The sequence below is a fragment of the Amblyomma americanum genome, chromosome 1, assembly GCF_052857255.1.
Source record: "Amblyomma americanum isolate KBUSLIRL-KWMA chromosome 1, ASM5285725v1, whole genome shotgun sequence".
Taxonomy (NCBI): Eukaryota; Metazoa; Arthropoda; class Arachnida; order Ixodida; family Ixodidae; genus Amblyomma; species Amblyomma americanum.
In genome coordinates, this window is record NC_135497.1 from 531803167 (window position 1) to 531814762 (window position 11596).

Here is an 11596-nt window from a genome sequence, read left to right on the forward strand (position 1 = left end):
CTGTCTGCACATACACAACAACGGAGCCGTAGATACGTCCCCTCAAAAATGCAAGGGCTAAGGCAACGTACAAGGGCCCCTGCATGTTAGTTCAGTCACCCCCGCTAGCGTGGTTATCCCTGCTGCTACAGACAGCGAACAAATGTTCCTAGACTCAGGCACGTAATGACGAACTTCATTGCGTTAAACTTCTGGACGACTCAAGTGCAAGAACATGAAAACACTATCACACATCCACTTTGCCACCCACCAACGGCGACCGGTTCCTCTTGTATCGCCACCATGGTGGAGCCGAGCTAGGATTTGTAGGAAGTAGCCACGTGACCCAGAGCGCCCTAACCGCTCTTAGTAAAAAGTCTGAGCGCCTCTGAGTGCTCTGAGCGGAAGGCGTGCACTCAGAAAGAGAAAGCCGAAGGTAGTCACAACGCCGGATTTCGACCATCCGAATGTGTCATCTCTCAAAGGGCTCTCAAATGACCAACCGAGAAGACAATTACATAACTGTTTTTCTTTGAGCGGAAAAGTGAGTTTTCACCCACAGCCGCTGCTGCGGCGTGCACGGGCACAAAGGAGTGATTGACACGCCATGACAATGGAATAGCAGAGCAAGAGCGCGACAAAACCAAACCAAGCAATCAGATCCTGTCGAAGTAATCAGTACACAGGATGCCTTCGGCACAGGTGTTTCCTCACTGGAGGACGAACTTCGGCCTAAATCCAGTTGTGTAAATATTAAATAGTACATTTTATGCAGAGTGACTGCTTCATTGTAGAGGAAAGGAGCAGATAGTTGAACTACTGGTGACGTGCGCATTCGTTTGAACCACTCTCGGTTCTTTAACGTGCAGAGGAATTAGAGTGCGCCTAGTCTGTTATCGCGTTTCACATCTAATGAGAAGATGCCACCGCGCCCAAAATTTTTCCTTTGAACCGCGTGCCTAGCAGCTCCACTGCGCAGCAAATGATACGTGTCAGCGAATGACCAGCAGTAGTGGTTGTGCTAGTGGCACCGAGCGAACCAAACAGGTGAACGACGCGCTCTTGAGTGAGTAAAGAATGGCGCCACCGGCTGTCGCACGCATGAGAACTCAGGGTTATCAGTCATGCGAAAGGCATTGCCACCGAATGCCACATATGGCCAATACAAATGCTATGGAGAACCTGCGCTGACAAGGTGGCACTGCAATTGTTCAATTCGGTGACTCATAACTGCTTTTGTCAGCCGCTTGGGACGCTGCAAACGCGAGTACACATTCTTAGCGATCAGATACCCGCATTTGGCTGACAGCATTCATAGTCTAGCTTCTCTCGGCGTAGCGCAGATAGCTGACGCACTGCACGTGCGCCTTCAACAGAGCGCGGAGGCTCACGCCAATAAACGCCTGAAGGTGGCGCGGAAAAGTACTAATAGTACTACCCAAAACTGCTTGCTTTTCTCGCTAGGCAGTCTGTTATGGCGCTGCAATCGGCATCGCAAACTTCAGCGCAAGTTCCCCATAAACACATTCTAATAAACACGAGATTAGGACAGGCTACGCCGGCGGTCGCGTTTGTGTTCATCGCAAAGAGAGCGTGGTTTTCGATAGTCTTACCAGCGTGTACAGCGAGTACGAGCTAGCGCCCGTGTCTGGCACTCATTGGTGTCAAAATATAAACTGCTTATGCTTTAAGGATTAGAAAGAAAAAAACTGTTTATTTTTAATGAATAGAATCTATTTCTGATTTGCAAATTAGGATCAATTCTCTTCTCTACAAGTGCTAAGAAGCACGGTATGAATTTAGTGTGGTGTATCTTTCCTTAAACTGCCATTTACTTCAGAATGTTCTTTGGAATATTATTGGGATATACAAAATATTATTTCATGTCTTAGGTCCTATGAAAATAATTAAAGGTGTCCAGGCATTTCATGCTCAAAGGGTACCTTGAGTGCGTTTTGTTTTTCCTGGGCCATCTTAAGCTTCAGAATAATGAATATGTGTAACACATAAAAAGTGTTCGTGCAAACTGTTCGGTGGACCTGAATGGTTTAGTTTAGTTAATGAGAGTTTAGAGTTTGAAAGCTTCTAAGACTATGATGCCGCTGTGAAGGTCTCCACAAATTTCAACTACCTGGAGTTCTTTTTTGTGCACGCTGATATCACACGGTACACGGGCCTCTATAAATTAGCCTCCATCAAAATTTGATCGCCACGGCCTGGATTGAACCCGCGTCCTTTGGGTCAGCAGCCGGGCACCATAACCACTGAGGCAACGCGGAGCCTAAAAGATGTGTGCCGATCAGATAACTAACCGCCACAGATGCCAAACAAGACCTACTAGAGACGCCTTCCTTTTGTACTACATACATCTGGCCACTGAAGTGAAGTATGCAGCTGGAAAGCTTAAAACGAAATGTAGAATTCTTCATTAAAAGTTGTTTTCTTTTTCTAACACTGGCTAAAACTTGTGGTTGCAAATGTGTTTATTGTCCTCTGTTACAGTGAAAATTAATTTGCAATCCACTGGCCTTCATGAGCTGTTGTATTTTACTTTAAGCATACTCCTCAGTTTCAAATGTTAAAAAAGCATGACGCTGTATAATTAAGCCGCTGTTTTTAAGATACCGGTGTTTATGATTAACTTGTGAGTGCTGCTTAGTAACTGACATATCTGTGATATTCCGCTCTTTGTAACATCTGCTTGTTGAATTTTATTTCAATATTATCCACAATCCAGTGGAAGAAAGTTCTTGACATCCAGATGCGAAACTACGAACATCTTGATTTGAGCATGCGCTAGCAGCAATGTCGTGTTAGTTGCCTAAAAAGTGCAGTCCCAGGGAAAAAAGAGCTAACAAATGCATTTACGTGTCACTGTCACAGGGAAGCTAAATGCTCTACCAGAATACAGTTAGCCATTAGACGAGGTTTTAGACCGCCAACGACATTAGGCTGGGCGCTAGACAGTGTTATTTGTTGCGAGCACGTTGGCCCCTGCTGGAATTAGCACGGCACTATGCTTCGTCACAGCAGCGCAGTCGGCGTCAACACCACCTACAGCGGTGCGGTCTTGCACGTTCATCTAGCATATCAACACGCTTCGGCTTTCCCGTGGGAATGGAGAATATCCGCCTGCGCCAGCATAGCGAATCTCCGAGCATCCCACGGTGAGCACCACCTTTCGCGAACATCTCTGGTGCTCTCTTCTCATTCCCAGCTCGTGAACGCGGCATCGAACTTTACAGTGGTCTCCTTGCGGCGATCGTAGGCATCATGCGGCCGCTGTTACGTGGTAGGATCAACCGCTATGTCTATGATTCTCTTCTCCAGCTCAAGCAACCACCGAGATAGTCTATTTCACCTATGCCTCCGTGACGAGCGAACCACCAGAGTCTCGGCAAGCTACGGCACCTGTTTCTCTCTTTCTCCTGTCTCTCTCACATCCCTCCCCACCCCACAGAGGAGAAACGCGGAAAAGCGCACGTGTGCTGTGCGGTGTCGGCGCACGTTAAATGTACCCAGGTGGTCGAAATTACTCCGGAGCCCTCCACTACGACATCTTTCACGGCGTGGTTCAGATGTCCAGCAACAAGTGAGACAAGTGCGACGCCTTTGATTTCCCTACAACTAATTTTTTTTTTATCCCCAGGGTGCGGTTTCTCACCTTTCTTTCCTCCCTATCCTCACCACTGCACCAACTGTCGCTAAACCGGCTTGCCCTCTCCTCATCGAAGGCGCGCTCCGCTCGGCTGTCTCGCTACCAGCTGTAATTCTATTCCATCGACGGACGGGAGAGTGTGAACGCCTTAGGCAAACTAGTTGAAAAACACACCGCAGTTGCTTGGTGTGGTCTAGTGTTTTCTGATGTGAACACCAGACGACATGACTTGTTCTGATGTGAACACCAAACAGTTTCAGTGTGTTGTAGTTTTGCACAGCACATTGGTTTAATGTGTGCTGGTGTACACATACTAATGTGTTAGTGTGTTGTGATGTTCACGCCAGGGTTGGTTGGCGGAATGTAGTGTGTACACCAAAGTTTTTTTGGTGTTGCAAGTTCGCATCATGGAGATGGCGTGTGGTAATGTGCACATCAGAGCGATGGTGTGTTCTTCAGAATATAAAATTTCTCGCCATAGCCAATTTATTTAGTTTGTTTTGCGGATTAGCAGCTAAGCATATTTATTTCATAATGCATAAACAACTGCTTAATACCATAACATCATAATATTATTATATTAGCTTAATTATATGCATAATATCTCGACATATTACACAATCTGTTAAGGAACTCGGACGGTTCAATAAATATGACGCATAGATGTATCATTGCGACTTCAACTGCTTTTGAGGAGCAGATTGCGGTCCTTCGAAGACACTGAGACGCGAGGCATCTTAGTCTAACCGTGGTTTTGCTATTTCCCGTGGCACGCGCCAGCGCCCACCGGGCTTTCCATCGCCGTTCAAATCCAATGCGCAGGCTGCCGGGTTACATGACACGACGAAGCTTCCCCCTCCCTCCTCTCTGACTTCCGCAGTTGTCATACACCGCAGTGTATGAACACCCGTCATTTTTTTTACTGCGAGAGCTATTTTATGTAGCTCACCCTGAGCCGAGATATAGTGTAACCCGGCGAGACACTGAATGGGGACGTGGTTCATTGTGTGCAATGCTGCCAGCTAAATTCTGAACGCGCTCTGAAGTTCAGAGAGACGGGGAGCTTGTTCCGCAGTCGGTACAAGCACCTGTCACCACTTGAGGCATCGAAAAATTAGTTGCTGAACGGGGCCGCACAGTATGTGAGCTTGACGTAGTTGTATTACGTGCTTCAAAGCATATTGCGATGTCTTTACATCTTGGAGGGAGTCTGCAAGTTGAAATGTTTCTCGGTATTCACGTTTGCTATCCGCTCATCTGTCGAGCCTTGCCCTATCCCCATTTGAGCTTCGATTAGAGCCGCCTCGGCACGTGCCGCACATGGCGCAATCAGCACCCGAATATTTGGAACAACAGACCAGCCACGCATGTGGCGTCTATCGCACCCATGATGACTGCTCATAGGCGCCTAATTGTATCCGCTGCCTGATACTACCGTGGATATCTTCGCGCTAGGCACTACAATAAGACCTTCATTAAAAGTTGCATTGCCGAAGACAGCAAAATCGCACAAATATTTTAATGCAGTTTCTGGAACCATAGCCCAGCCGTCGAACACAACATCGGCTAGCGCCCCTGCCGGATCATTTGATGAGCAGCCATATTGGATTTCGTGTTGCGCGCCCCGTACCCCGTGGCGAACAGTGCGTAATAAGATATACTCAAACGAAGGAGTCGCAGATGCGTCAGTTAACAGAGAACTAGGGAGAATCCAGTTGTGAAAGCCACCATTGGCCAAAGGCACTATCTTTTGCTGGATCTCATGTAAATAAACCTCGCAGCTTCAAGGGATGACGACACAATTTATCTTGCACAAAAAGATGATATGATTTGTTCCATGAGCGTAAGCAAGTGCTTTTTGGTAAGTTTCAGTCACAGGCGTTTATAGTGGAACATAATTTAATCAATTGCTGCATATTGCCCGACAAGCCGGTCGGCATTTCCACCTGCATCCGCTAACATCAGAGTGTACTTGCCCCAATATTGTACCGTCACCTAACCCACCGGTGAACAAACTGTGCTTGATCCTTGCAGACGTCGCTTACGTGATAAATAATGTGCAAGTCTAGGTTAGCCGGTATCCATCATGACCAGGCGGAGTCCACTTCAGTTCCGGAGCCCACCAAAACCAAACACGAAACCTGCCTGTAAAAAATTACTTGAAAATAATTTTCTACTCTGCGCACTGGTATTTTGAGCTCACAAGATTAATCAAAGCATAGGCTTCTTTCAAGGCAATAAAGGGTTACCCAAAAACTTTGTCTTTATCCCTTACAGAAAAAAAGAAAGGAGATAATGGTAGCCACAGTTATAGCCACACGCCCAAATTTAGATACGTGGTGTGGTACATGGCGAGGCTTGGATGTTAGACATCAAATGATGAAATCAATATCGTCTCCTGCAAGCTCTATCTCTGCCAGTGTTATGACCGACGTTCGCACTGCGGCTGCGGAAAGCGGCTTCAAGCTCGTCAGCACCCCAGAAGGGGCGCTGCCGAGCGGAAAGGCGATACGCGCTGGCACCAAACTCAGCACTGGCGTCAGATGAACAGTGTAGTGTGTGCGAATGGCGCCCGAACTGCGAGAAGAGGTGATGCCTGCGCCTTCGAAGGTCTCTTTTTATGGTCCAACCACAGCCAATCAGCTGCTTCCGCACGTCAACGATGGATAGTGGTTGTGGGGCGCCTTTAACACCGAAGCGATGCATGAGCGCCTCATAGAAGAGGCGCGCGACTTCGGCCTCCCACTAGTGTCGGACGCTGCAAAGCCAGCTGCATGTATAAACCTAATCTTCGCAACCTCACGTCGTTTAAGTGCCTTGGAGTTGATTAGTATGAACTTTAGGGGCCCCAGGGCCGTGCTTATGCGCAACGGAAAACGATAAAGATAATGATCAAGCTCTCGCCGGAAATTTATGCCCTAAACAGCGAAGCTTAGCACTGCCTGTTTTAATGCACGAGTGCATTTATTGGCTGCATTTCCCCCATTGCCCACAAATATTTAGCTGTTTCTCAGGTTGCGGTCAGTTCACACCGCGGTATAATTCCGATGTTCAGCTTGGCTATTATTACACGCGTACGCATAGAGAACGCAGTTGATATAAATAGTACCGAAAATAATGCTAAAAAATAAGCGGGTCGCAGCAACCTTGTTAGCCTAAGCAATCGCTGCTGCTGCTATGAAACACCCTCACCACCTTCGTCATCGCGCTCGCAGGTCATGGAATCTCATACAAAGGGGGACTCACTACTGTGCAAGTTAGGCGAAAAAATGCGCACGAAAGAACAATAAAATGCTTCCATAATCATACTCTCACTTAGTCCGTAGCAAACAACAAGAAAACAGCAAACATTTATATAAATACACAGTACTAGAGGTGAACGTTGTCCGTTTATGATTACCAAATATCTTCAGGAGACGACATGAAGAGACTCCTTGAATTTATTCTTCTCGCACACGCACATTGTCTTGCATCGTGATGCGTTCCCTATTGCGTTGCAGCACACATTCGTAGCCTCCCTTGAACGCGCCATTTTCAGTGCTCCTACGTGCTTGTAGTACTAGGGAACGACAACCAACACAGGGTCTCTACGCACGAAGGAACACACACACACGAGTGACTACAGTCTACTATTTAGGCGTCAGAGTTTTGAGTGTCGAGGACATAAAAAACGTATATGTCCGCTTTTGCCGAAACTAGCCTCCTCGTTTCGTTCATCCACGAGGCCGAATTCGTGTGCAGCATGTGACACAAATAAAAATTAATGAAAATATAAATAAATCTTAGGATCAGAACGTCGACAACTCGAGAATAGTACACCAGACAGGTTGTACAGGCTACCTAATTGCTGTGCGCTTTAAAGTGACGTAAGGTAACCTGAGAAAAGGTTTTATTGTGAGACAAGCTTCCTAGTGCTGTTCCTTCTGTATGCGTCAAATGAAAACTGACGAAAAGCGCACATGTATTGATTTTGTGGGGTAGTGTGGGTGTAGGACGGATTATATCTCTAATAGTGATAATTCTGCCCCTACCAATGGCAAAAAATATATGCTTGTAACCTCAAGTGGGCACGGATAGTAAATATCAAAGAATTTATGCTAATGCTAAAAATATTCGCATCTCAAAGAGACTAATTACGACGGCGGACACTGACCGAGCAAAAGGCGCCCGCCAATACTGGTCGATGGCACGTAGAGATTCTTAATAGGGCTCCGTGATTTTTTGGCTTCATATCATTTTGACTCTCAAAAACACGAAAATAGCATTAGAACTTCAGGGTGGAGAATTTGGCAACCGGTGCAATAGCATTCGCTGACACCAGTTGCCTGACCACGCAAGCCTCATGAAGGTGAGACAGAAATTAAGTTTTCGAACACTCTCATATCAGACCAACCACGCAAAGATGCAATAGAAAACACAGTCGTCAAAGAAGCACTAATTGGCTTTCTTTCAGCTAAGTAGCAGTGACTTGGCACCTATGAAAACGCGGCACCGGCTTCCGCAGGATATCTTTCTGACGAGCTAAAAGCTTGAAAAATAAGGTTGGAAATATCGCGCACAACAGCTGTTGCACTACCTACAAGCTAAATGATGATAATGGATGGTTGATTAGTCGTTTAATTTATGCGTTATTTCCTACTGTTGTCTTTTCTGCTTAGTTTTATGCATCTTTTGTTGTTTAGGTGTTAATAAAAGACAGTTTTAGCGTAGCCGGACAGCCGTACGGCTAATACGGTCACACGTTGCCATTACCACGCTTTCCAGGCTTGAATAGCCACATCTGCCATATGCTATCAGTTACCGTAGTTACCGTGTTTCCTGTGCGGGAATGCTAAAACTCGCTCAATAAAGGGAACAAGCTATGTTGCTACTATGCAGCAAAAACTAAGCAGCCTTGATTTGCTTTCTTCGCCTGGCCTTTCACGATTCCACTTGAATTCACTTAAAGGAAAATGAAGATCTTCAAAGTTGCACTGGACAGCTTGTGCCCGGGTAGCCATTGCCTATTTACACAGGCTGACTCAGCTAATATTAACCTTGAATATAAACCACACCCTAAATAGTGTCTCCGTTTTTAGACAGATCGGCTATTGAGCCTAGTATACCAGAATTCAAACACGACCCCTGCCGCCACACTTCGATGCGCGCGAAGCGCTAAAAGCGCTCGTGTGCTGTGCGATGTCAGTGAGCGCTTAAGGTCCCCAGGTGGTCGAAATTATTCCGGAGGCCTTCACTACGGCGCCTCTTTCCCTCTTTATTTCACTCCAACCTATCCATCATGGCATGTTTGAGGTGTCCACCGAGATGTGAGGCCGTCACCGCGCCTGACTTTTCCAGATGCAATTCATTAAAAGAAAATTGATTGCTATACAGTTATGTAAAGTTCTTTAACGTTACATGTAAAGTTATGCAAACTACTGGCCAGTATTTTTTGCTTCCCTCGCTGATCAATTTGTTGAGATTACTTTCCTATTTTTTTAGGTACTGCTTTCAATGCTAAGGTGTTAATGGGAATTTTGGAAATTGGTCATGAAACATCCCTACCCAGCGCTGCTCCCAATAAGCGGGACTTACTATGGCCTTTTCTTTCGTATCTTCAGTATCGCAAGGTTTCTTCACTACTTGAAAGAGCTGCGGCGGTGGCTTAGTGGTTATCGTATACGGCTGCTGACCAGAAAGACGCGGGTTCTATCCCTCCCCCCCTCGGCCCCCGCTGAGGTGGTCGCATTTTTATAAACGCGAAATCCTAGAGGCCCCTGTACTGACCGATATCAGTGAAAGTTCAAGAAACCCAGATGGTGGAAATTGTCCGCATCCTCCACTGCGGCGTCCCGTATGTTCTAAGTCGATTTCAGACATTAAACCCAATTAATCAAACCAATATACATGAAAGGCAATATTGATTTTGAGTCTGCGCCACTTTGGATGTTGCTCACCTCCGACCACTCCTTAATTCAAGCTCCTCGCTTCGGTACAAATTGCTAAGCAGTTTACAATTGCAATTACCTAACTGCTGCCAATCAGCTAATACTGCAGAAGTGTTCACTGTGAATTATTTGCTCCTAATTGAGACAGTTTTTTTTGTTAAGCCGTCGCCGTTGCTAGCTAAAGTGTTGTGAGCGTCCAGCAAGAATTCAACAGAAGTTATCGCATTTCGTAGTGGTTCAATTCCTAAACTTGGTGTAACAGGTATGCGGTTCGCTTTTCTACCTGCGCAAATTAAGAGCAAAACGATTCCATGTGTTGTAACATAACACGAAGTTTCAGAAATTGCACTTTAAACTTACTAACGCCTTCAACAAGCAAGCTATACCCTCGGTGGCTTTTGCTTTCCCTTAAGTTTACGCCACCAATTTCTAATTTTGCAGAATGCGACAAGGCCAAGTGCAAAGACTCATGCGTGACCCTGCACGGAAAAGGCACCAAAGCGAAATGCGTCCGCGAAGACTGCGTTTGCAGGAAGAAGTGAATCTTTGGTCAAGCAACACCATCTGTCGCCACCTGCTAAACATTCTATTAAATGCAACATCTTGAAATCACTTCTAGAAAGCGGTCTGTTCATTTTCTCGCTCAAAGCTAAGCAAAGGAAACGGGGTTCTCAGAATATATTTTTTCCTGCCGTCATCCTGACGACCATCAATTATTATAGTTTCTCCCTGTTGTCAATTCTCCTCACCTCCAGAAGCACGGATGAAAAAAAAAACAGCAATATTTATGACCAAACTCACAGGCTGACCACTCCTACAGTAAAAAAGATTAAACAGCTAAGAATAAAGAAGTGAGTCTAAAGCCTTCAAAGCCTGTCTTCCTAAGAAGGATGAATGGACTTGTTGGTGCCAACCAAGCATAGTCAACGCAAGGACGAGGAAGGAATACGACGGCACGAGGCCTGACTCTCAATAGGGTATATTGGAAGGCACTTCAAAATATACACATTGCTGCCTAAAAAAACGACGAGCTAAGAACTACTTGTCATATACACTTTGAATGTTTTATTTGTTCGAAAGATATTGCAGTCTCGGAAGGCCAAGGAGGTGGGAACATACAGATACAAAATTTAACATAGCAGTGCTTTCAGAAGCATATCTGTAACCTGAGCTTGATTCAAGAGATGTAGGCACTAAAAAAATGGCACTCACAACAGCTATCAAGAGCACAAAAACGCATCAACAGAAAAAACTATGATAAGATTATACATTCGTAAGAAATGCTTACGAACGAAAACGACCAGCACATTAAAAAGTTCTACACAGAACTGCGCTTGCGCAAAATAATCACAATTATATCACAAGCAAACTTCCGTTGCGCATTAAGATTGAAACACATTTTTAAAGCTCACTCAAAATTTTTTGAAGAAAAACTGTTGGAGGCTGATCATTCTACTCTGTTATTGTTCATGGGAAGAATGAAAACGAACACATTTGTGCGCGTAGCATATGGGAGGAAATTGTGGACGTGGCGATGCCTGTATGAACGGGATGGAAACCGCGTGATATAAGTGTTTGACTGAAGATATTGGTGCTTTGTGTAAATGGCAAATAAATACTTAAGTCGCTCAATTTTCCATCCGATTTCAAGAGTTTGGGTGTTATTGTCGGTGAGGACCTTCGAAATAGAATGCGTAGCCCCAGATTTATTAAATATAAAATGAACTGCGCGCCTTTGAACCATTTCCAGGATTTTCTTGTCTTTTATGTAAAGGAACTCCACTCCACTGAAGAGTACTCGAGTTTTCTTAAAAATAAATGCTCTGCGAAGCATTTAAGAGCACGAACTCTTTCTTAGTGAGTGGTATAGAAGGTGTGCTAACATAATTATTGCGTTTTTTTAAATTTTAGCTCCCTCGTATATCTCGCGCACTATCTGAAACAACAGGCGCACGATTTCTTTGGCTGGTTTCGTGGATTGAATGGCCGCCGCCTTCGGTGACTTTACGCAACTGGACAGCGCACAGTGTTT

The 11596-nt window shown here is 45.4% G+C and overlaps 1 protein-coding gene across 1 annotated transcript in view; it reads left to right on the top strand.

Moving 5' to 3' along the window:
• Positions 1–10176, top strand: part of LOC144107624 (uncharacterized) — a 147612-nt gene extending 137436 nt beyond the window's left edge. The window contains exon 5 of the mRNA XM_077640728.1: positions 10006–10176. Coding sequence (XP_077496854.1) covers positions 10006–10106 — 101 coding nt within the window. The 3' untranslated portion in view covers positions 10107–10176. The remainder of the gene's footprint in view (positions 1–10005) is intronic.
• The last annotated feature ends 1420 nt before the right edge of the window (positions 10177–11596 follow it).